The sequence below is a fragment of the Cicer arietinum genome, chromosome 4 (assembly GCF_000331145.2).
Source record: "Cicer arietinum cultivar CDC Frontier isolate Library 1 chromosome 4, Cicar.CDCFrontier_v2.0, whole genome shotgun sequence".
In the NCBI taxonomy this organism is placed as follows: Eukaryota; Viridiplantae; Streptophyta; class Magnoliopsida; order Fabales; family Fabaceae; genus Cicer; species Cicer arietinum.
Window position 1 is genome coordinate 65,662,237 of NC_021163.2, and position 26,626 is coordinate 65,688,862.

The 26,626-nt window shown below is 32.0% G+C and overlaps 2 protein-coding genes across 9 annotated transcripts; both read right to left on the reverse strand.

Annotated features, from left to right (window-relative positions):
* Positions 1-252: 252 nt before the first annotated feature.
* Positions 253-14,386, reverse strand: LOC101511031 (uncharacterized). 8 transcript variants are annotated; one of them, XM_027333903.2, is made up of 20 exons: positions 13,980-14,385; positions 13,689-13,753; positions 11,914-11,964; positions 10,815-10,965; positions 10,593-10,710; positions 10,229-10,333; positions 10,003-10,121; positions 9,782-9,862; positions 8,895-9,062; positions 8,732-8,801; positions 8,509-8,657; positions 7,545-7,709; positions 7,392-7,463; positions 5,266-5,386; positions 4,891-5,199; positions 3,876-4,021; positions 3,561-3,803; positions 1,702-2,274; positions 758-913; positions 253-641 (listed from the first exon to the last, which is right to left on the reverse strand). In XM_027333903.2, exons 4-20 carry the CDS (start codon positions 10,941-10,943, stop codon positions 570-572), a joined length of 2,796 nt encoding a protein of 931 aa, XP_027189704.1. In that variant the 5' UTR covers positions 10,944-10,965; positions 11,914-11,964; positions 13,689-13,753; positions 13,980-14,385; the 3' UTR covers positions 253-569. The 8 variants fall into 8 exon arrangements, with proteins under 8 accessions (XP_027189704.1, XP_027189705.1, XP_012570854.1 ...); XM_027333904.2 differs by lacking the exon at positions 13,689-13,753 and having other exon boundaries at positions 10,003-10,103; positions 13,980-14,386; XM_012715400.3 differs by lacking the exon at positions 13,689-13,753 and having other exon boundaries at positions 10,815-10,996.
* Positions 14,387-20,313: 5,927 nt separating this feature from the next.
* LOC101511768 (probable CoA ligase CCL5) lies at positions 20,314-23,981 on the reverse strand. Its single transcript, XM_004499268.4, has 5 exons — positions 22,711-23,981; positions 22,038-22,183; positions 21,819-21,886; positions 21,008-21,110; positions 20,314-20,608 (listed from the first exon to the last, which is right to left on the reverse strand). Exons 1-5 carry the CDS (start codon positions 23,897-23,899, stop codon positions 20,495-20,497), a joined length of 1,620 nt encoding a protein of 539 aa, XP_004499325.1. The 5' UTR covers positions 23,900-23,981; the 3' UTR covers positions 20,314-20,494.
* Positions 23,982-26,626: the final 2,645 nt, after the last annotated feature.

Below are 26,626 nucleotides of genomic sequence, written 5' to 3' on the forward strand. Positions count from 1 at the left end.
ATTTTATACAATAAAAACTCTAAAATTTTATATTTACACATTATACCTAGAATAAATATCTAGTTTCCTACCTCTGTAAATACAATGACTACAGTCTACTAGTCGCCACCACTTATCACCACATATTATAATATCTAATCTCAATACTAGAATTGTGATTTTATGGATCCAATTTTTAGATTCGAACAAGACCTTCAAAAACATTAAGAGGACCCTGACTAAGAGATGATGGTAATAAATAATCGAAAGGTATTTGCAGAGTAACAAGATTTAGTCATTTGTAATTGAAAACAATGAAAGCACAAGATGTACAAGAATATTTGATCAAAGCATCCACTGTCCGCAAGTCAAAACTATAGTAACGTTTGACAGTGGAGGCCATCAAACGCCTCAATCCAACATTGGAAACAGGCATGTGGTGTGTAACAAACTTCACCGCGCAGAATCTGGAGTTTCATGATCCATACCAAAAAATATGACACAACACGCCAAAAATCACACCTTTCTGGAGGGTTTAGAGTTGACACACAATAGATGAAGAAACATACTCATATGCACATAAACTTGAATTAGGACTTGTCCCTCTCAGAGCCTCCTTCAAGCAGCTCACTTACATCATATCGCAACATCTCCATATACTCCTGTACGACCAAGAAAGTCAATTTTTGATGCGATTGTGCACAAACCATCAAGCAAAATAATAAATGTAGTTTGCATATCACATATCAAACAACAAATCATATAAACGTATACTTACACTGGCAAGACTCTCATTGCAACATAACTCATCCAAAAGATCAGCAGCAGCACTTCCACTCCCAGACAGCTGGACAGCGTTTTCAGCTACAGCACGGAAGACATCTGTAGGTGGACTCAGGCGATCAATCCTCTCGGCCACTGGTTGAAGATCAGGCTGGAGAAAGAAGGAAACAGTCATAATAGAACAACTATTATGACAGCAGTTTATATTTACTTACAGCAAGTTACCCAGATCTTATTAATCTCTTCATAGTCCAAAATATTTTTGAATACCTAACGAAAAAGAAAATTTAAGAAACATAGAGTGGTTGATTTACAGGCCAAACAGACCAACCAACTATGTCAAACACGCCTGCAAATTTAAAGCCCTAACCCTCTTGTGTACATGGGTTACATAGGCTAACCCAGCTGCCAAGGCATTTTGACAGTTTTATCCATCAAAACCATATAGCTAAGCTTCAATTTGACAACCTAAGAACTCCATCATCAGCATTTATGTTTGGAGGTTTATGAAATAAAAAAATCTAAAATAAGCAAAAGATTTTTGAAAGTATTTACAAGATTATCAGAATGTAAAACTTAGGACGGTAAGCCCCACTAAATCATTAGTAAACTACTATGTACTATGTACTAAAATGTTTCAGGCAAAAATCATAGAAAGAGCCACCACATCAATTTGTCACAAAGATGCAGCATGTTAATTATTCTTGTGTATTCTCAACTATAACTTGTTGCCAAAGCTCAGCCCACAAATGAAAAAATACAAACAAAATACACTTAAAGCTTGAAGTAGAACAGTATGAGCTGAAAAGGACTTTCATCAAGTGCCAGAATAACTAGCCAAAAGAAATTTAACTGATCTTAACAGCTTGCCAGAATAACTAGCCAAAACATGCAAGTGAAGTAATACAGACTATTCCTTCTAAGCACATGTATGCAAACCTGTAAACTTAGATTATCAAAATTTTCATCTCGGTAGGGTGCCTGGATTTCTGGTTCTGCAGCAGAGAATAGTGATGGAGGATTTACCCCTCCAAGGGCTCGAGATACAATGGGCATCATCTGTTGAAGCATCCTAGAGAAGTCGACACCACCACCCTGCCCTCTTTCCATTCCAGTTAACATATTCCCCATATCCTGACTACCAACCTGCTGTGCAATTTGATTAACCGTATTCATCATCTGTGGGCTTTGTGTGAACTGCTGTAACATATTCCTCAAGCCATCGGATGAGTCAGCTCCCGTTTGCTGTGAAAACCCTTCCAACAAACCATTCAAAGCAGAGCTATGTAGAACCTGAGACATTAAACCGCCCACATCAATTTGACTACCACCGGAGGGAATGGGTTGCTGAGATGACGGCCTATCAGCATTAATCACAGCAGATCCTTGACTCGCATGTGTTTGCAATATATGTTGACTATCTGTCCTGGTTTCCTGACCTCGGTTGATGGAAGAACTGGAGGACCCTCCATCAGCACCTTTACCTGCAGGAGGTTGAAGTCTAGTTCGCCTCTGAACATTTAAGAAGGGTGAGTCAAGAATGTAGTCATGCAATATGATTAACAATAAGAGAAGTTTCAAAACATGTTCACCAAGAATCTATGCTAATGAACAAATGTGTCAAGTTTACAATCTATACTTCTACTGCAACAAAAAGTAAAAAACTGTGCAATATACTCCATGCAGTTCAATAAGCTTTCTATCTTCTTTCCAGTATGCAGCTGCCTCCAAATGACTTGTTTTTCAGATTTTTACCGTTTATATTACATGTTCCCATATATAAAATCTAACCATATCCCCATTCCCCATCCCTGGGGTAGAAAAAATATTAGAAAATTAAATATATATATATATTAAACATCACATTACATTGGATGTGCACCAAAACTATTTTCAAAAGAATGTCCAAATTGCTAGACCTACATCATACTAACTTGCAAAATATGAAAGCATAAATAAAAGACTTGAAGGTTAAATTGCAGAATAGCATATAATGTATCTGATCAACCATGTCATCAAACAACCCCCCAACGCCAAACTTTTCTCCATTGGGTGCGGTTGGATATATGAATCAGTTGATGCCATAAATTTTTGCCATGTATCAGGCTAAAAACAAATCATTCTTTACCAATATTTGTACATTTTTCATTGGTCTCCCTCTACCTCTAACTACTGCACTACCTTGTCTGGCCTACTTTCTTTACCAATATTTGTACATTGTACATGTCGACCCATACATGCCCACATCACCTAAGACAAGAATCCATCATTTTCTATACAATGGGAGCTACCCCGAATTTCTATCGAATAATTGTATTTACAATCCCATTTTGCATATCCATCATAGCACTCATCTCCATGACACTAAGTTAACTTTCTCGTTAGACTTTTTACAGCCCAACGTTAAGTTTCATACAACATTATTGGTCTTATAAATATGCAATAAAATTTTACGTTGAACTTGAGAGGTATTTTTATTCCTATCGCATATCCCACCCCAATCATTCCACCATTTCATCCACCCAATTTGAATCCTATGGTAGACATATCCATCTTCCCTGTCGCTCAGTATAAGTTACAACAAATATGACGTATACTTGTGGATAAAATATGAAGGGATGGAGGGAACTACTGCTGCAAGTATATAAAAGAATATAACATCAAAAAAGGACTCATCCAGCAAATTTTTCAAACACCGTGCAAAAACCCTCCCAACAAACAAATCCATTAGCATAGCACGTTGCATCAACTAGTAAATTTGAGCTACTTATTCACAAAAACATAAACAATAAGCTTACCTTACGTTCCAATCCACTCACACCCAGTCCAAGAGGAGCAGTTTTGGCAGGTTCAGTTACATCTCGTCTTTCACTAGCAGATGGAGTATCTGGTACTTTTTCTGATTTTACCATTGTTTCTCCACTAGAACAACTTTGTAAAGCTTGATCGGAAGAACTTGAAACAAATTTGTCAACCAAAACATCTCTCTCGTCATTACTACAGGTTTTGATTGCCTCAGTTTCGGGCTGGTAGTGATCAGACTAACTATTAGTCAATTAAAATATATGCTTGTATGGAGTAGATATATCACCAGATATAAACAAAAGTAATACCTTCTCTACAACACTTTCAGAAGTGCAACCAACTGAGGATGCACTGGAAGCCGCACAGCCACTCATCTCCAGAGTATCTCTTTGTTCATTTCCCTGTGCAGGTCTTGATTCAGATCTCAAGTCCCTGCTAGAAAATTGCATTTGGCCTGATTGGAAGCAAAACAGTTTTGAAATTCAATGCGATTGTATTGAGACTACACATATAATGAAAAAGAAAGGAAAATAAATATATATATATATATATATATATATACATATATATGCGCAACTATCCGTCAGAACTATGTTACCTCCCTGCATATTACCAACAAGTTTCTAAGGCAACAAGGAGAGATTTCAGCTAAAAGAGATGAAAAAGGAGCAGTATTGTCAGAGCGCCATACAATAGCAATGGTGTATTGGGTTTTACATGGCCCCACTATGGTGGCCGCAATTGTCGGCCATGGCGGAAAAACCCTTACAAAATGAAGAAAACATGGGTTGGATTGTGTGACCCAACCCAAATCAAGCCTAAATGAGAGAAAAAACAGGCCAAAATTTGTTAAAACCCTAAAATTGAAAAACAGACTTGAGTTACCACTGACAGTTTCTGTTTTACACTTTCACCTCCACTCTCTTCTCATAATATCAATGGCTCAACCCTGCGCAACCACCACTCATGGCCCTCCTACCCCATGCGATCACCACCCACAGTAACAACATTCGGCGGTGACCATTACCCAACAGAAACTGTCACCATCATCGACAGCAACCACAACCATCTCACGCTTTATTTAACTTGTTATTGTAATTCTGTTCATCAAACACAGTATTTTTTGTATATTTTTGCATTTTTTATTATACAATTATAACTATCTATATATTGTTTCTTTGTCCATCATGGCCCGATACGCCGTCTGTCAATTGTATATGTCAGATTTTTGGCTCTCCGCCACTGACAACACTGCATAGGAGCAGAAACAAATGCTATTGTATTGAGACCCATACATATTAAAAACAATAAATTGCTAACCACCTGAAAGAACTGTGTTATCTCCTTGCATATTACCAACAGAGTTTCTAAGACGAGAATTGATTTCAGCTAAAACAGATGACAATGGTGCTGAATCAGGTGGTAGCTGTGAAGTAGAAATACCAAATCCAGTTGGTGTGCTACCAGCAGTTCCAGTGCCAACAGGGTTAGATGGGAAACTTGTTGATATGACATTTCTAACAGGTAAAACCCGTGTTGATCCTGAATCGCCAGAACCAGGCTCACTATGGTGTTCGTTTCTTGTCCCTTCTCCATTATTTGGCCTAGAGCCAATTGGTGCAAGAGAGGCACCTGGCAGAAGCAAAATTAAAACATGTTGTATATTTCAACAGGACAAGTACAATTAGTTTTATTTACCAGCATGTATGTGAATGTTTACATTCCTAGGAACACTTCCAACACCAACGGTGCCTAAAGTTGCAGGAGTTGAAGAAGAAAGAGGGCCACCGAAGAGGGAACTTGTCTGAAGTGGAAAAGGCTGCAAATGGCACAACATCAGCATAACCAGATACAGTTATTAATATAAAAAGTATCAACAAAACCACACAGATTAGATTGGTTAACAATCTGAACTTGTTTTCACTCCGATGGTTTTATTAGGAAGGGATAAACCTGATTCTAGACCACATGACCAGGCAAATACAATGTTAATGGGTGGGTTCAAGATCGAGCTTCAAGTTCAACACAGATTTTTACAAGCAGAATTCTAAAGCACTCAATGAACCAGATCCAAAAAAAAATAATATGCAAAAGTATTTCATATTTTAATAAGAGTCGAGGAATGGGTGCATACAAGGTCGAGTACTCTGCACGTTAACTTGTTCAGAATACAATACTAAAGTACACTCCAGGTACAGCATATCAGAATTGAATCATTCCATTTTATAAAACAAATTTTCTCTACAAAGAAAGACTGTGCAGCCTTACTTCATTATTGATTTTTTTCAATTTCTCTGTCATGTCTCTTGACTAGCTTACTTTCTTAATAAACCTTGCCCAAATTTTCCACTTCTTTTTTCTTACAGAAGTTCACTTTTCGTCTTAAAAAGATATCTAATTTCTCCTTCTACGAATACAATCAGATACCTAACAATATTTTATCATTCTTAAAAATCCCTTCTTTCATGAACAATCTATGGAACTAATTAACATGAGACAGAGAACACAAGTTAAAGTGTAATTTAATGAATATCATCTATTTCTCCTTGAAAAGCACTCAATGAACCGGATCCAAAAAAAAATAATATGCAAAAGTATTTCATATTTTAATAAGAGTCGAGGAATGGGTGCATACAAGGTCGAGTACTCTGCACGTTAACTTGTTCAGAATACAATACTAAAGTACACTCCAGGTACAGCATATCAGAATTGAATCATTCCATTTTATAAAACAAATTTTCTCTACAAAGAAAGACTGTGCAGCCTTACTTCATTATTGATTTTTTTCAATTTCTCTGTCATGTCTCTTGACTAGCTTACTTTCTTAATAAACCTTGCCCACATTTTCCACTTCTTTTCTCTTACAGAAGTTCACTTTTCGTCTTAAAAAGATATCTAATTTCTCCTTCTACGAATACAATCAGATACCTAACAATATTTTATCATTCTTAAAAATCCCTTCTTTCATGAACAATCTATGGAACTAATTAACATGAGACAGAGAACACAAGTTAAAGTGTAATTTAATGAATATCATCTATTTCTCCTTGAAAAGCACTCAATGAACCGGATCCAAAAAAAAATAATATGCAAAAGTATTTCATATTTTAATAAGAGTCGAGGAATGGGTGCATACAAGGTCGAGTACTCTGCACGTTAACTTGTTCAGAATACAATACTAAAGTACACTCCAGGTACAGCATATCAGAATTGAATCATTCCATTTTATAAAACAAATTTTCTCTACAAAGAAAGACTGTGCAGCCTTACTTCATTATTGATTTTTTTCAATTTCTCTGTCATGTCTCTTGACTAGCTTACTTTCTTAATAAACCTTGCCCACATTTTCCACTTCTTTTCTCTTACAGAAGTTCACTTTTCGTCTTAAAAAGATATCTAATTTCTCCTTCTACGAATACAATCAGATACCTAACAATATTTTATCATTCTTAAAAATCCCTTCTTTCATGAACAATCTATGGAACTAATTAACATGAGACAGAGAACACAAGTTAAAGTGTAATTTAATGAATATCATCTATTTCTCCTTGAAAATTGGCGAAAATATAGCTTATATCTTTCCGAAAAGCATGAAATCCCAAGTATGAATATAATATGCTGACAGTTGAGAGTCAAATTAAGTCAAAAATGTTGAAGACTCGTGTTGCACAATTAAATTTTCATCAAACAGCATGACTAGGACAGGGCATTGAAATGAAAATGTTCGTCAACTGACTCTTTCATCTTTAATCCTTTATTGACAATCTATCTGCATGTATGTATCAACTTAATCAAATAAACTGAATCAATAAAACATGACAAACCTGCACCATTATAGGATTTGGCCCTGATGGAGAAATATAAACTGCTGGTCCAGCATTAACAACAGATTCTGCCTAAAATTTGAATATGATTATTAACCGTATTTTGAAAAAAGAAAGCAAACCAAATCACAAATGAAAATAATGAAAACATACAGAAGAACGTCCCATTCGCAATGTCAACATAGTTCGGCCTAGTTCAAGTAGAAGTGCACCCAAATGCTGCATAGCAATTCCTATCTGAACTGACTCTGACTGTATTTGACCTCTTATACCTAGATCTGCAGAAGTTCCCTCTCGCTCCATTCGTCCTGCAATATGCTAGAGTCACAGATTACAAGTAAAACAGAATCAGATAAAAAATAATGGATGAAAAAACTGAGTAGTTGACATTAACATATCCTTACAATTAAAATGTACTTCATGATTAAAAATATGTTAAATAGAAGAAGCACTTTTATTTGAGTCAGATTCTACCAGATTTATGTATCATCGCATCAACACATATATCAAGGATGGAGAGCGGGATAAAGAAGATTAGAAAATTTAACAAACAAGAGGGTATTTAAAAAATACATCCTTCACAGTTCACATACTAAGATATCTTTAACCGACATAACAAAGTGTGATGTACATGGAAGGCCTCTCAATCAATCAACTGATACTATGAGAAAAATTGAAGGTCTTATATTAGTCTATCAAAGTTCAAGATTGCTAAAAGTAGTAAATTTTCATACATCAATTTAAAGGTTTAGTCATTAGGTAGATACAAAGAGTTCATAGGAGATAAAGAACATATAGAAGGAAGACTCGTTTATTTTCGGTTCATATAAACATTTTTACCATCAAAGCATCCTCAAAGTACCACTAATAATGGAGACATTCTATTTCCTCCAAACACGCACACATATATATAACACATTCATGATTTACAGTAACACTGATATTGACAATGGCAACATATTTAGGATTGTCCTAGGCAAGTTTCACCCATCCATTTTTTAAACACACAAGTCTTCTTGCCCATTTTCAGTAAAACTTATACTATAACAACTAATATCCAATAATTGCAGATAGTGGGAAAAAGTTAATATGTATATAAATGGGATGTGTTAATTACAGATAGCGCAGCAACAGCTTGACCACTAAGCAACTGTTCTGCACGATGCAATACAGTGGTTAATGCTTCAAGTGTCGGCAACCCTTGTGTATTGGAAGGCAATTCCACTCGATCTCCAGGGTTAGTTGAAGATAGATTTGGCACATAACCTGCAGAAACAAATCCAAATATTTAAGTGCTCTTTCAATTCTAAATAGAAGGGCAAGGGTTTCAAAACCATTACCATTTTGTGAAAGTGCTTGTTCCATGCAATTTATGAACTCAGACAGCGTGTTCAGTGAATCAGGAATTGGCTGAAATGATGGCAGAGTTAAATGATATTAAATGCATTAAAATATATGCAGTAAAAATTAAGAGGATGTGCAGAAGAGAGACTATATTCCTACTGCATTGAGAGAAGGAATAGGTATGGCTCCTGCAGCCATAGGAATCTGAACAACATGAGGCAAATGTTGGAATGCCTGACCAAGAAAAGCCTGTCCAGATGGTGCCTGATTTCCGGCTAAGCTTTGATTTCCAGCTTGCATTCTTTCAGTTTCATTCCCCGGTGGAACCTGACAAGATGAATTCATCTCAAGTTAAGATGCACACCAACTTAGTTCAAATGACATATATTGCAGTGTGATGTGCATGTAGCAAAACAACATTTACCAACTCACAAGGCCAATTGTGTGTACGGCACTGAATCTATTTCATAATTATACTGATGATGGCAAATAAATGGAATTAAACACGCCATTATAGAATCATAAGGAAAAATAATGATTTATTCATTTTACCATAAAGGGGGAAAAGATATACCAAAAGTAGATGAATAATCATTCATAGGATACTTGACACTTAACCCTATTAGGACAATAGATGAAATGTTTTGCTAAGTATTGGGAAAAACCCAAATCCCACATGAATTAAGAGTATATAAAGAGAGGCAACCCTCACCTTACAAGCCGATTTTGTAAGGATGAGTTGGGCCCAATATAAAACCTAAAACTAAGAAACACGACCCAGCTGAAATAGATACCGCAGCATATGATGTAATTACTTCATGATCTAAGTAGATGAATTTGAAAGGACAAGAACAATTATTGTGCACTTTCAAGGAGAATCTAAACACAGATTAAAATCATAGACAGTAAAATGGCTGTGAATTTAATTCAGGGTGATGAGTGATTCATATATAAGAAGATTACGCGTGCAAAATGTAACCCAGTATATCACAAATGATGGATATTATAGCAATAAGTCATCTTTTCAAGCATAAAGTAATACTAACTGAAGAAGATTGTGTCGAGTTAGGAACATTAATTGTGCTCTGGCCCCCATTTGCAATAGAATTCAAAACTGCCCCAATAACCTGAAATCATAATACAGCAATAAATAATGTTTCTTCGGCAAAATATTGTCACCAACATCTATATGAAAAACAAACACTTAAAGAACAAAAAGCAAAATAATTAGCTACTCAAAATAGATGCAAAGAATACAGTAACGAACCCGAGTAAGGTCTTGAGCAGTGCCCTCACCCTGTTCCCCCACATTAAAAGTCCCAAGAACCACACTGTGTGAAATTTGCCCAACACGGTTACGAGGAGCTCCTGATCCAACATCATTTCCTTTCAATAACAATTTTCCATCAGCAATTAGCACTACACAACTTGATCTAAGAAAAATCCTTTAAACCCTAGTTGGAGTGGGGGACCATGAATGCCTTAAGTTATACCTCGGTTACCATTTGTACTAGTTGTCTCGCCAGACCCCGTACCAGAAGTCTGTGACTGATTTGGCTGTCTTTCAACTAAATGCAATGTATGCCCATTCTCAACATCTTTGATGGATAAGGATTGTTGTAAAATAAATAGATTAGGACTACAGTATGATTTCAAACAATAACCCATTTTATCATATACGAAACTCTGCTTCATGCCATAGCATTTACTTTGACCAGAAAATCCACATTATTAAAAGCCAAACTAATAAGTCATTGTTCAATAAAGAGAAGATAACAGATGTGCATAATGCACAGATGATCTTAAAACCCAGGTCATGAGCTGGATTCAAATTAAATTCTACAAATTGAAGGATACGATAATCAGAAAGAACGTGCTCGTCCTTCAAGACTTTTCCTCTAAAAATTAGACGCTGCTGACTAACTGGAACACCTGTTTCATTTGCAATTTTCTCTTTGAACAACGTCACGGGCATCTGAAATAATTCAGGAGAACAGTTTTAGAATATACAAATTTATGGATATTGCAGCAGAAAAAGACTAAAGAAAACACAAGACATGATTGGAGATTATAGCTCACATTTTTGTCAACTTGAAAGCTGTATATGCCGGAATCCAGAGTCTTGATATTGAGCTGAACAGTTGAATCTGAAGACTCTCCTGAAATGTTGCCGGTACTGGAGCCTTCATTTGAACATTGACCCTCCATGCTGTTTGTTCAGCTGCAAAGTCTTTGGACAAAGGAATAAAACAGAACTAAACCTGTCAATACAATATACCAAAAGTAACTGCAACACAATGATAATGTAAAATCTGGAGTTAGTTTATTGAAGCATCAGAAGAAAAATTAAAGAGTACTTCGGATAGTATTTGATTCAACCTTTAAAGGGTTCGTGCGGGAAAAAAACTCACTAGAAAACTTGTGAGACTAGTGATACAACATATCAAACATAACAGTGCTAGATAGATTCTATTGTAAAACCAGGCAGATCTTCATTTTAGACATTAAATTAAATTATATAGTAAGTAAATGCAAGTCATCTCAGCAATGCAAAAGCAAATATTCAATATGAGAATCTCATACATCATTTAGAAACTCAGTATCATTTGACATATTAGCAGTGCTGCCTAATGCATATGCAAACAAGATGTTAGCAGAAAGAATATGTTTACATCAATCAATCAAATAAAAATAAACGCAACGCCACAAATATGCAAAATATATAATTGAGATTAGTCACTACAACAAAAGTCTGAAAAGAATATAATATGACCTTGTATTTCATTCTTTCTAATAACAGGTGTGTATTTGTAATATATCATGCTTCTATCTAAACTAGTACCGAAAAGAAAACATGCTATTGCTTAATAGCAATCAATTATCAATCTCAACAACGAATGTTTACAGATTATGGAAGGATAGATACCAAGTAAAAAAGTTGTTGGTTACTAGTAATCAATTATCAAAGGAGGCATGCATTTGGATTAAATTAAATGAGTATTACATTTACATCAAAAGCTGCAAGTGTCTCACATGCTAATTAAATTGTAGAATCACGGCTTTTTGAAAACCATTATTTTTAGTGATTCCATTTACAAACCTAACAAGTTCATCCATCAAGAAAATATCAAGTCATAAGTAGAAATTAGACACATAGTAGCTTGGAAAATGCACTTACTTTTTGTCGAGTCCAACCAAATTGTAAGCTTCTCAAGTGAATCTTCAGCAACTGTAGTACCCAAATAAAAAACAAATATTTAGAGCAAATCCCTTCTCAAGTGAATATCAAAGCTTAAACCAACTTAATGAAATACATGAAATTGAGTTTTAAAAATCAAGTATGAACACATAAAAAGAGACGTAAGTTAGTTTAGGTTCATGTTACTTTTTGACTAGAACATAACCATTTATTTACATTTTCTTAGGTATTGCTAGGTAGTCAGCCATGTAGTTAAATTACTTCAATATCAAAATAGTTCAATAATTTTAATAGCAGCAACCTTGACAATTAAATCAAACAACATCAAATACTCAAGAGCGAAGTGAACACACGTAGATAATAAGAAGGATTTAATAAGAATGATAGATCTTAATTCTAATAGGTGTCGTCTGCTAAGGGTTGGTCACTTGTATATAATCTGGTAAGTGTTCCTAGTAATATCGAGAAGGAAATTGATCTCTCAGAATTTCAGATTGAACTGCAGAATTCATGCAATTCCGACAAGATAGAAGCTTCTGAAAGTAGAATCTTCAAATATCAAACTGCAGAGTTATTCTAGTTAATTGATCATACATGCGAATCAGCCACAGCGTATCGGATTTCAAGGCGTCTGCTCAAAATCCAGCTACATAACTAATAGCGTAATAGGGGCGATATACCGGTAATTTAACAACACTGAGATAATAAGAAACAACTAACAAATATTGACAACAAAGATCTATAAATCTATTAAATCAACAAATTAATTAAACATAAATAAAGAACAGTACCTACACAAACATAACTAACCATTTCACTAAAAGGGAATACACAGATTCAGAATCCTACATTATTGCCATGTCAAATTTTCAAATCAAATATGCAAAATACAGAACACGTCAAACTAGATATAAATTGTTGTTCCCCCTATTAGAAGAAAAATTGTAGCTCCTCCCTCCTATCTTTCAATCCACCACAAATCCACACATTCTTCAATCTGATAAGACTCTTTGGTGTTGCCTATACTACAAAAGAAAATGGTTGGAATAAACAAAAAGATAACCAATAAAAATGGTTGGAACCCCATTTAAGTCATAGGAAAGACATAGGAACCAAAAGAGAGTGAAAAAGGTTGGTTACAAAAGGTAGGCAGCACAATGTAACGCACTGGAGCAGGAAATTATTGTCAATTTCCCTTTTTGACCATTGCTTCTACGTGGCAATTAGAAAAGTTAAATTTACTAAGCTATCTCCAATGATTTAGAGAGTGAAAAGTTTGTAACAGTGAACGTTTATCCTTGAGGAAAAGATACACATTCTTTTGCACAGTCCTCTCTAATGATATTGGAATTGTCAAAGCAGGCCAAGTAAATACTTTTCACTCCCTATAACATTGACAACTATATCAAAAGTAGCAATAAATTTTGAATGTGAGGAAATCAATTTTAATGCTTTGAACACTTACAAATTGAAGAGAATCTGTCTAATACATGTCATGAGAAGGGATGAAATTCAGAGAAATGATTGAGCAAATAATAAAGCACAAATATACGAAGACAGATGCAATATACAACCACAACATAAGGCTAATAGTGCAGGCCAAAACACTAATGCATGTTACTACTAAAAGGCCAACCGTATTCATTCTAACAGAATGTCTTTCATGTGTTTTAAACATTCTATATGAAATGTTTAGCATATAATAAATATATATAAACAAAATACAGATCCCAAAAAAATTCACCAAATCTCACCAAAGGACGAAAGCAAGAAGATTCGCTCCAAATTTGATAGCAGCGAAATTTTGGTGCAATCAGAACTGAGTCAAGATAATTGAATAGAACTAAATAAATAGAAATAGAGATTCTAGAAGGAAGAGGAAACTCGCCGATATACCCTATTTCAATTCAGATTTTATAAAAATCGCAAGAACTCAAAGATGATGTCGAAGAAATCAAAAGAGATTGAAAATCAAAGATGAAAGCAAAGGTTATTGTAAAATACGATGAGAAATCGAAAACAAAATTGGAGAAATTGAAACTCACCAATTAGAGCGAAATCGAATATAAATCCTAAAATGATCAAGCTGAAACTTGAACCACGATCGATAACCAAATACAGAACAAGGATGGGATTCTCTTAAATTACGACTGAACACGATGACAGAGACGGCTCTCTTAAAATCTTCTTCGCAATGACGATTCCGTTGCTAATTGAGGAGCCACTACAACTTTGTAACAATGATGTTCTTCGCAACGGTTTGTGGAGCGAAGAACCTGACGAGTCGCGTGCCAATTTTAGGTTAATCACTCGGCGGAGAGAGGGTGAAAAGTTAGGGAGTGAAAAATGAGAATGAAAAAAGTTAGGGTTTGCGTGAAGAAGTTACAAGGAACAAATTTGTATTTAGATTAACAGCGTTGGCTTTGGCGCAGTCACGGTCGGTGTAAACGTATAAACAAATTTACAAAATGGCAAGATGGATGAGATTTTACACCGTCAACTCACGGTCATTGAACTCATTAAGAAAAATATTCAAAGTAAAAATGTTTGCGTTAAATAAGATTCACGCTAAGCCGACGTTACATTTTTCGATTAATTAAAAGAAAAGTCTAACGAATTGGACGCTAGTAGCGTCCTCGTAGTCGACACTAAATAATTGAAGCTAAAAGGCACTATTGTTCTACTGAATTAAATCAATTATCAGGTGAAAAAATAGACGAAAAGGTTGGTCAGGTCATAAAATAATAATCAGATATAAAAAAAATAAAAATGTGAATAAGGAGATTGAAATAAAAAAAAAAGAAAGATTTATTGATAATCACATGACAAATAATAACTGAAACTGCAATTCAAGTTAGAGATATATTATTAATATGGGAACGTACTTGAGAATAATAATTTGTTGCGAGCAAAGTAAAAATACAACAAAAGAAAATAGATTTTAAAAATAAAAATAATTTAAGATTTGTATGTCTGCGGTAGAAAGATTATATAATGTGTTTTGAGGAAATGAAAAGTAATTAAGAGAAAATATTATTCCCCTTCACACCAACTAACGATTAATGAAATTAATTGAGAAGTAAGAGGCAATGATGATTTTCAATGGCATATTGTCTAACATATATGACTACATACATTTTTCAGTTCAAATTTTTCTACTCATTTAAAAATGTAAAATGAACATTGTGACAAGAAGTCGTGTTTTGTTATTTTGTTTATCATGGCATAAAGTATTTAACAAGTTTGTTTTTTCAATCAATAAAAAAATTAAGATTTAATTGCAGTTTTGGTTCACTTATTTTAGCTGAATCATGAAAATAATCCTTTAATTTATTTATCTCCAGTTTTAATCTCTAAATAGAATTTTAATCCAAAATTTGATCAAGTGTCATTTTTTTTAAGTCACACCACATAATTTATGATCATAAATCTCCTAAACAATAGTTACGAGATTTTGAAACATTGTGTAGTTTAAATAAGCGTAAAAAATGACACTTTATCAAGTTTTGGACTAAAATTAGAGAAAAATAAAATGTGAAAACTATTTTTATAATTCAGTTAAAATATAGAAATCAAAACTGTAATTAAGCCGAAAACTAAACTGATTACTTTGTCGGCCTGTTAAATCCAACGACAATTCTACCTACCCTCCACACATTCCTTCCCACACCCTTACCCTTTTAATATTTTACCAACCCAACTTACTAATTTCTAAAATAACTCAACTTATACCATCATCGGCAAGCCATTACATACGGGCATATTTTATTTATTTTATAACTTTTTAATATCAGTACTTAATAAATATTCAATCTATTCATATCATCACCTCGAAAACAAATTATAAAATGGGTCAATCAATAACACCATATCTTTATATTTCATTGTTTATTTATTTTAATATCATTTATTGCGTAGGATTTGTAAAACTTAAAGATATTATATTTCACGGTCATCATTCTTTATAAGGACCCTAAAAAAATTATTCATAGTATAGGATGCTCCGATTAACCTATCAAGTTCAACAAATTATACATTTTTCTAGTAAAATGTATTGATTGAAAAGTTAAAAATATTTCTTATTATTGTTGTCTTATTTGACTTTATCATTAAAATAAAGTATGTCATTTTCAAAACAATGCAAGAAAGTAAGATTTCTTTCTCTCTTTTAGCCAACTTCTCTATTGGCCTTCTTTATTAGAGAAAGGAGAAATAAAAATATTATAAGATCTATCATTTTATTTTTGGCTTAATTGTAATTTTAATCTCTTTATTTTTATCAATTTATAGAATTAATTTTTCTATTTTAAAAGTCGACATTTTTTGTCCTCACTTAAATTTTTTAACTGAAAAAAAATTATTTGACATATTTTAATTGATGAGGCATACAATTTCATTATATAAAACCATCTAAATACGTTAATTATTCATATGCCATTATTTAAATTATAAAAATAAATAATTTCTAAAATTAAAAGTAAAGTTTTTATATAATTTTATTATATTTTCATGAGTGTTAATCATTATAAATCATTAATCACATGTCACGTTATTTAAAATATATTACATCGGTGTTTATTAGTTAAAAAATAATAACTAGATCAAAACTATTAGATTTTAAAATAGAAAATCAATTTCGTGAATTTATAAAAATAAATAAATTAAAACAAAAATTAACCTTTTTTTTTCTTCTTTTCAACTTCTTTAATAATCAGTCAAGAAAAATTTTCTACATTTATTGTCATTTTTTTCAAATCAATCAAACTCCAAAGAATTTAATCGAGTATTTGGTCTCTTATATTTATTTTAGCTTTTACTAAAATACATTTTATATAAGCTTCGTTTTGGCCACATGTTTTAAACATTGCATCGAATCGGTCTATTTTGTCAATGACCAATAAATATACTTTTTTTTTTCCATGTAGTAGCCATATCCTTATTTGGTCCCTCCTATTTATTTATGTTCATTTTTGTGCACCATCATCAACATCTTATCCATCCACTTCATCACCGCTAACACACAAACTAAGAAAATTCACATTTGTCTGTACATAACATAACACATGCAAAGAAACATTGTCATTGTTGCTAATGGCAACCCTACAATTGTCATTTACACCGGTGATCATATTCAACACCCAAATGTCAACAACAAAAGATGAAAAAAAATGTCCTCAAATATTTTTAATCATTGCAAATAGGAGTGTCATTGTAAAATCTTCTGAACTTGTGATGGACGAGTTACTTCCATCCCTCATTTTATCTCTCATATCATGGGCCGCTTCTCCCATCCATTTTCTTGTTTTGTTAGTCTTTATAATTCTTTAGGATTAGGCAAAATTACAAACCCTGATATTTGGTGAGAAGATAAAAAAAAATTATGTGGTGTTTAGAACAAATATATATATATATATATATATATATATATATATATAAATTTTTTGTCTAAAAAAAATGATACGTTGCATCATAGGTAATTCATACACTTATAAAATTTCGAATTCAAACTCAACATAAGATGTTGAATTTAATAATATAAGTATTTTTCAATTAAATTTAAATATCAAAAGAAATATATTTTAATATAAAAAAAAAACTAAACAAACCTACCCCAAATAGAAAACCGGTCTCTAATAAATTAGATACCATACATAAGATATCATTGACACTTACAAATCACCCATGTCAAAGTGACCTACCCTCTATTTTTACTATCTTATAAAAATATTTAAAACGTTAATTTTTACAAATATCACAATTTTAATTTTAGTCCTTACCGTCTGAACTAAAGTTGAAAAAATCCATAACATATACAGAACACTTTACAGGGAAGTGTTGCACGGATCCAGAAGAAACACAAAATCAGAACAAAGAAGAAGATCGAGATCAACTCCTTTCTTTTGAAACTCATAACCGAAGGAAAACATATTGAGACATACAAATCGAGAATAACGCACGAGTGAGAGAATGAAACTACGACAGAGAACAAAGAGAGACATTGCAGTCGAAGAGGAAGTCGTCGCAGTGGTGGACGAGTGAGGTATACAACGGCCGCGACACACATGGAACACGCTACGAATCGCTCATGTAGTCACGCCGAAGCCTTCCCTTTCTTCTGCGCGTTTTCGTTCACCACCGCCATGCTACGTCGATCAGCTTGCACTCCTCTTTTTCTCTTGCTCGCGTCGTTTTTAAACTTTTATGCGATATGCATTTTTTTTTTCCTTTGCTGCAATTTCTGCAGTTCTTTACAAATCCCTTTAAGAATAAGCATAGGGAGATGAAACATAATTTACATTTTGAACCCCTTTATGTTTAACTAGGAAAAAGAATAATTCAGAGCTTATTGAGATGAAACAAAGCCTAATTTCATTTTATTTATTATGTTATGTTTTTTATTTGTTTAAAAAACTAAAAAATATTTAATTAGTCATTAATAATATGTTTTGGTGAGTCATCAAAATTTTTGTTCAATTACACATATTATATCGTCAAAAATATGTACCCAAGAAAATTGATGGGACTAAATTAAAAATGTTTTACGATTAAGGTTAAATCGAAAACAAAATATAATGAATAAAATTAACACCTATTTACAAGGACATAAGTCTATAATAGATAAATAAATTTAGGTAAAATTATACTTTTGATACTTTATTTCTCTTATTTTAGTTTTAATACGTGGTTTGATTTGCTAGAGCTCTAGAATGCCACAATCAGCGAGAATCATTTGCAATAAACAATTATAGACTAATTTCAAACCAATTGAAAAAATATCAAGATTAAAACAAAATAGATGGTACTTGTTTGAACATAAAAATAAATATCTTATTCAACAAATATTATCGTTCAAATTATAAATGTTCATCCAAATGAAAACATTTTTATTCTCCAAAGAGTATTGAAAAGCAAATTACAAACCCTGATATTTGGTGAGAAGATAAAAAAAAATTATGTGGTGTTTAGAACAAATATATATATATATATATATATATATATATATATATAAATTTTTTGTCTAAAAAAAATGATACGTTGCATCATAGGTAATTCATACACTTATAAAATTTCGAATTCAAACTCAACATAAGATGTTGAATTTAATAATATAAGTATTTTTCAATTAAATTTAAATATCAAAAGAAATATATTTTAATATAAAAAAAAAACTAAACAAACCTACCCCAAATAGAAAACCGGTCTCTAATAAATTAGATACCATACATAAGATATCATTGACACTTACAAATCACCCATGTCAAAGTGACCTACCCTCTATTTTTACTATCTTATAAAAATATTTAAAACGTTAATTTTTACAAATATCACAATTTTAATTTTAGTCCTTACCGTCTGAACTAAAGTTGAAAAAATCCATAACATATACAGAACACTTTACAGGGAAGTGTTGCACGGATCCAGAAGAAACACAAAATCAGAACAAAGAAGAAGATCGAGATCAACTCCTTTCTTTTGAAACTCATAACCGAAGGAAAACATATTGAGACATACAAATCGAGAATAACGCACGAGTGAGAGAATGAAACTACGACAGAGAACAAAGAGAGACATTGCAGTCGAAGAGGAAGTCGTCGCAGTGGTGGACGAGTGAGGTATACAACGGCCGCGACACACATGGAACACGCTACGAATCGCTCATGTAGTCACGCCGAAGCCTTCCCTTTCTTCTGCGCGTTTTCGTTCACCACCGCCATGCTACGTCGATCAGCTTGCACTCCTCTTTTTCTCTTGCTCGCGTCGTTTTTAAACTTTTATGCGATATGCATTTTTTTTTTCCTTTGCTGCAATTTCTGCAGTTCTTTACAAATCCCTTTAAGAATAAGCATAGGGAGATGAAACATAATTTACATTTTGAACCCCTTTATGTTTAACTAGGAAAAAGAATAATTCAGAGCTTATTGAGATGAAACAAAGCCTAATTTCATTTTATTTATTATGTTATGTTTTTTATTTGTTTAAAAAACTAAAAAATATTTAATTAGTCATTAATAATATGTTTTGGTGAGTCATCAAAATTTTTGTTCAATTACACATATTATATCGTCAAAAATATGTACCCAAGAAAATTGATGGGACTAAATTAAAAATGTTTTACGATTAAGGTTAAATCGAAAACAAAATATAATGAATAAAATTAACACCTATTTACAAGGACATAAGTCTATAATAGATAAATAAATTTAGGTAAAATTATACTTTTGATACTTTATTTCTCTTATTTTAGTTTTAATACGTGGTTTGATTTGCTAGAGCTCTAGAATGCCACAATCAGCGAGAATCATTTGCAATAAACAATTATAGACTAATTTCAAACCAATTGAAAAAATATCAAGATTAAAACAAAATAGATGGTACTTGTTTGAACATAAAAATAAATATCTTATTCAACAAATATTATCGTTCAAATTATAAATGTTCATCCAAATGAAAACATTTTTATTCTCCAAAGAGTATTGAAAAGCAATACTGCTGGTTTTTACTTGAAAGAATTCATTATACTTAAATCTAGAAGAAACCTATCATTTAATAGCTCATCTGTTCAAAGTTTAGATGTAGCGAGCTTGACGAGATCCTTCCGAAGAATTTTACCAGATGGATTTTTGGGTATAGAAGATATGAATGCTACTTTTCGAATTCTTTTATACGAAGCAACCTGTATATGAAACACAGCGTGTTAACACTTGTATCAGCATTAATTAAAAACATCCCATAAATATAATTTTCATAGTGTTAATTAGTTATTGGTCAGTATTTACTTGAAAAAATATGTAACAATTTATTTTGACAAGGCAAGAAAAAAATTCAATTAAAATAGTGTCAAACTTCTTAAAAGAATACAATTTCATAAAATAAAAACTCTATTAAAATGTAACTTTATGTAAAGATTGTGATCATTTAATCAATGAAAACTGTAATAAATTGTTCTGATATTAAAAAGAAACAATTTTAATTTTGAATTTCAATAATTAAATCATCTCATTATTGATGTGATAGTTTTGAATTATCTCATAAGCAAAAACAGTGCCATTGTTAAAAAGTTTTCGAAACAAACCTGTCCTGCAATAAAATCCATAACTTGTTTTTCCGCTATGTTACTTTCAGCCTTCCTTACTACATATGCCATTGGAATCTGTCCAGCCTCTTTATGGGGATACCTAATATTTACATTGCACATACATAACACAAATGTCTTAATTACTCGGAAAGAATAGATAAATTAGACTTCAACATGCAGTAATTTGGGTATATGGATTATTTTGATAATATTAAACATGTCATATAATTTCACTAAAAAAATGATAACACCAAGTACATAATCCCTTCTTTTCTCATTTCTTTTTCAAAAAACCATAAATAGTCAAAATCTAAATTTGAGACAAAGAGAAGGAAAGAAAGATACAACAATAAAATGAAATGAAAAAAATGCACTAATATACTAAATCAAGTTTCAATCACACTACAACTTGAAATACTAAAGTAACAAATAGTGCAATTTGTCTGCAGTTAATCAAATCAAAAGTTAGTATTCAAAAATGAAGGTGCTCTTGCATGAAACAGAATTATCTAAAATCCTAAACTATAATTGTAAGACATCCACAGCTTCCATAATCTGGATTGAAAGGAGATTTCTACTATACTTGCTCAATCCATGGTTTTTCCAACATGTAAAGCAAAAACCTCCAAAAATGGTGGCAAGATTCTTCCAAAGGAGTTCATCAAACAGATAAGCATCATAAAGTTCATGAGAAAAACAAAAGGAAAAAAGATTGATGTACTTGATGAATTAAATCAGACAAAAAACTAAAACTATGATATATACTAGTAACTCATCCTATATAATCTCTGGTAAATGAAAGGCTTACGGTATGACAGCAGCATCTAAAATAGCAGGATGAGTCAGCAGCAGAGCTTCTAGTTCTGCTGGAGGGACCTGTAACATCAAACAAAATAAGGAGAACTTTCATGAGATTGACAATATTTATTTTCTTAATTTTGTCCCAATTGAGTGTAATTAATTCAGTTTTTTAAACTAGAGATACTACTAGTACATTAGATAGAATAGAATTGTGGATGATTATAACCTGATATCCCTTGTATTTAATTAGCTCTTTCAAACGATCAACGATAAATACAAATCCATCGCTATCAATATAGCAAACATCTCCTGTTTTTAACCAACCATCTGAAGTAAGGGTTGATGTAGTTGCCTCCTCGTTACTGAAATAACCTGACATCATAATGTCTTTCATATTAAGTAAAACAACAAAGATATATATAATAGAAAGTGAGCTTATATCTATCTAATAATACTATGAGCATTATAGTACATATTCACGGTGAATTCAAAGTACTGTACATTTTTTCTTTCATTTATAAATAATAGGTACGTTTAATAAAATTTTATAAAAATGTTTGATAGGCATCTGGCGTAAGCATAAAAGTTGGTAGTACATTTTTTCTTTCATTTATAAATAATAGGTTGGTCAGTCCTACACGTTTAATAAAATTAAATGTTTGATAGGCATCTGGCGTAAGCATAAAAGTTGGTAGTACATTTTAAAATACAAAATGGTTATGGCGAATCTATCTGCCCAATTTCCAAATGGATTTTTTGTCTCTCAGATCTAACTAACTAATTATTTATTTATTTACTCAAGTGATCAAAGAAAGAAAGAAACAAACAAAAAAACACAGATAACGAATGTATAAGTCAAAAATTGGGCATTTGCATAAGAAAATAAATAAAGACGGAACCTTTCATGATGGTGGGACCCCGGAGCCAAAGTTCACCCGTTCGATTAACAGGTAGCGGTTTAGCAGTTTCAGTGTCGACAATCATAGCTTCCGTTGAAGAAGACAAAAGTCCCGCAGTGCCGTACTTACGACTCTCTTCCAAAGAATCAGTGGAAGCCCCAACTCCAGAGGATTCTGTTAGACCATAACCCTGAAGTATGGCAACATTCGGGTACTTTTCAACAAACCCTTCTGTAACCTCTTTGCTTAGAGGAGCCCCACCTGAGAGCACCGTATGAAGGGAACTCAAATCATACTTGCTCTTAATCGCATCAGCGTTGTTAAGCATAGCCACCAGTATGGGCGGCACAAGCGGTAGGATCGATGCTCTGAATTTCTCAATGGATGAAAGCATATCGTGCATCTCGAATTTGGATAGAACAACAATGGTTGAACCCAAGGAGAGAAGCCCTGTTGCGAAAACTGCAAGACCGTATATATGAAACATTGGAACAGTGCATATGAAGGTTTGTCCACGTTCCTCTTGTTCTTTACCGAATCTAGCCAATACGATTTGAACCATTGCTATGAGATTCTTATGCGAAGATACCACACCTTTGCTGGGTCCCGTTGTTCCAGATGAGTAAAGCAAAGTAGCTGTGTCGTCCTGGTTCACTCGTTCCCTCACTCTACTCAACTCTGGTTCTTTCTTCATCATTTCCTCCAGTGTGTTTGATGAGTCACCTTCGGATTCCATGAGAATGATTGCAAGTGTGGGTGATGCTCCTCTGATTTTGGGAGCTAGAGGAGAGGTTGTGAAAGCAAGGACAGGTTTGGAATCGGCGATCTGCTTGGCGATTTCGCGTGTTGTGTTCAGGGGATTGGTGGTGGTGATGATTGCGCCGAGGGACATCACGGCCAGACACACCACCGGGAAATAGATGGAGTTGGGAGAGAGGATGAGGATGACGTCACCCTTTCGGATTCCCATGTTGGAGAGAGATGAAGTGACGGCTTCGACGGCACTCCATAGTTGTTGGTAGGTGAATTGTCGGCCGGTGGATGCATCAATTAAAGCGACGCGGCCGTGATGGGAGCGGGAGGAGATGAAAGTGGTGGCGTCTATGTAGTGACTTGGAGGGAGTGGAAGGGGTTTCCTCTTGCTATAGAAGATTGAATTAGAGCTGCAAAAACCACTCTTTGAGTCCATACTGTTCTCTTTCACTCTCTATTGATATTCTATTCTATGTAAATTCTGCTTGTCTTTTTTCTAAATACTCTGCTCTCTTATTTTAAATTTAAAATCTTCTATTCTATACTTCTTTCTCACTTTACTACAAAATTCTACGTCATTCACTAATAAATTATAATTAAATTATTAATGTTATTATAAACGTAGTTGCAATATATAATGTATTTGACTACTAATTTGACTCTACAGTATATTTATTAAAGCGATATTATTAATGAAATGAAGGAGTAACAATTCAATTTTTTATTTTAATATTTATATAAATTAATTAAATAGATTAAGAAAAAAGAATTAACTAATTGTATGAAATGCTGTGATTGGTTAGCGGATACATACATGACATAAACGTGGGTGTCTGTAAGCTTTTTGACTGTTTCGAGAATGGACAACTGGACGGTGGTCGATATAGACATACGTGTGCTGGTCGGTACTTTTTCTCGTTTTTTTCATTATTATTTATTGTGTAATTTTTATCTATCATGTAATTTATGTTTTTTTTATCCGTTAAGACAGTACTCGCAAAACATGAATTTTTTTTTTTTTTTATATTTGTATCTTTCATTGTTTCCAATTTATTATAAAGACAAAATTGTTTTTATAATTGTCCATTCTCTTTAATGTTTGTAAAGGCCAGAATTTGAATTTTATAATATTTTTTTTTTATTTATTTATTTATTATAATTTAATTTAAAATTTATATTAAATAAAAGATACATGTAAAATTTCATACAAATTTTAAAAAATATAATTTTTAATTTGAAAAAAAATTTAATAAACTTTATTTTACCATTTATTAAAATTTCATACATTTACTAATTTACTTACTCATCTTTACACCTTAATTTTTATTTTCAAATGTGCGAAATTTTATTTAATACTTCACTCTTTCTTAAAAGTTTTTTTTATGTGTAAAGAAATTGAGTTTTTCTCTCTCAATCTTTTGGTAAAAAACCTTTTATAGTTATTTGTTTTATTTCTTAATAACTAGTGTGTAACCCGCGTCGCACGGAAACTATCTTAATAAATAAATTGTTATATTAATATATATATATATATATATATATATATATTAATTTTCATAAATTTTATTGATATTAAATTATTTTTGAATTCTCCAAATAATATATTTTTTTCTTTTCAAAAAAACTTATTATAAAACAATACTTTTAATTTTAAACAAATAAAAACACTAATTATTAAAAAAATAAATAATTAGATTAGATGAAATAAATTTTTTTAAAATAATGGACATGACATATATAAATTAAGTAAATTAGTAAATGTAAAGATGAGTAAGTAACTTAATAATAAATTTTTATTTTTATTATTCAACATAGTATGTTATTTATATGTAATACATGACATTTAAAAATTCATATAAATCTTGATGTATCGACAAAATATTTTTCATTCCGGTGCTACTCATAAAATACTAAAGAAAAATATTCTTCTTATGACAAAAAAAAATTACAATACACATAAAAACTATGATTATTTTTTATCTTTGAATTTGCATGTTAGTCTTCATTAATCTTTCATGAATCCTTTGAATTTGCATTATATTTAATAACAAATTTGCATGACATATATAATTATTTTTTTCTTAAAAAAAATCTTTTATTTTTAATTCATTATTCTTATTTTTTTAACTAGCCATTAACTCGCCTTTTATTTTTAATTCATTCTATTTTATTTTTAATTTTTTAATTGGCCACTAAGTTCTCAATGCATCATGTATAAAGGTCGTGATGTAATTGAAAGTTTTATTTTTTTCTTTCTTAATTTTTTATTTTTAATTTATTATTCCTATTGGCCATTAACTTCTTAACGGACGCATGAGATATTATTTTTATTAATAGAAATTTGATATATTTCTAACACTCTATTTGACTGACACGTGGCAAATTTGTCAAATTATCATATTTGCTTTTTATTATAATATATAAACACGTTTATCCATCCAAACAATTAGTAGTATTAAATATCTTCATTTTTTTAATCTTTTTATCTCTTGTTTGTTTCACCAGCTAAACCAAACATTAATGTGTTAAAATTATTTGCTATAAAATAAATTCAAAGTTTTACTTGATAAAAATTGTTTATTTTATGTATCAGTTTTTATTTTAATCATTTGTTTATACTAAACATTTTGAATAATGGTTAAGGAGAATTGAAGTGATAAAAAGATCATAAGTTCAACTATTTTTTTATAATAAAATTAATAATTAATATTTAATATCTCAAAAATAAATCTGCAAATTCTGGATTTATTATTTGATGATTAGGATAAAATATATCATTATGATTTATTATTTGTTAAAATTGATTGGATAAATGTATAAGTCAATAAATGTTAACAATATTGAGAAGTCATCATCACTTTGCGGTGAGCAATAGTTTGTTCGCAACATGAACTTATTTAAATTTAAGTGGTTTGTGTTATGAAATGCAAACGAGTTAATGACAAATGAGACTCGATAACTATGGATACGTATGGTAGGTTAGACTGCACAATGACAAATATCAATGGTGACCAAATTGACGGAGAAGAGATAGACTACAGATAGTCACGAGACAAACAAGATAAAGCAAATAAACAACTTTTCAAAAAAATAAATAAATTGTGATACAGTACAAAATATATATCTATATATATATATATATATATATATTGTAAATAACTTA

Excerpts from the sequence above, each read along its gene's own strand:
- LOC101511031 (XM_012715400.3), bottom strand. The coding sequence starts at position 10,943 with ATGGAGGGTCAATGTTCAAATGAAGGCTCCAGTACCGGCAACATTTCA. Across the intron at positions 9,063-9,781 it reads ACTCGACACAATCTTCTTCA|GTTCCACCGGGGAATGAAAC; the intron begins GTTAGTATTACT and ends TCATCTTGTCAG. Across the intron at positions 914-1,701 it reads TTGATAATCTAAGTTTACAG|CCTGATCTTCAACCAGTGGC; the intron begins GTTTGCATACAT and ends TTCTTTCTCCAG.
- LOC101511768 (XM_004499268.4), bottom strand. The coding sequence starts at position 23,899 with ATGGACTCAAAGAGTGGTTTTTGCAGCTCTAATTCAATCTTCTATAGC. Across the intron at positions 22,184-22,710 it reads GGGTCCCACCATCATGAAAG|GTTATTTCAGTAACGAGGAG; the intron begins GTTCCGTCTTTA and ends TTATGATGTCAG. Across the intron at positions 20,609-21,007 it reads TGGATTTTATTGCAGGACAG|GTTGCTTCGTATAAAAGAAT; the intron begins GTTTGTTTCGAA and ends TTTCATATACAG.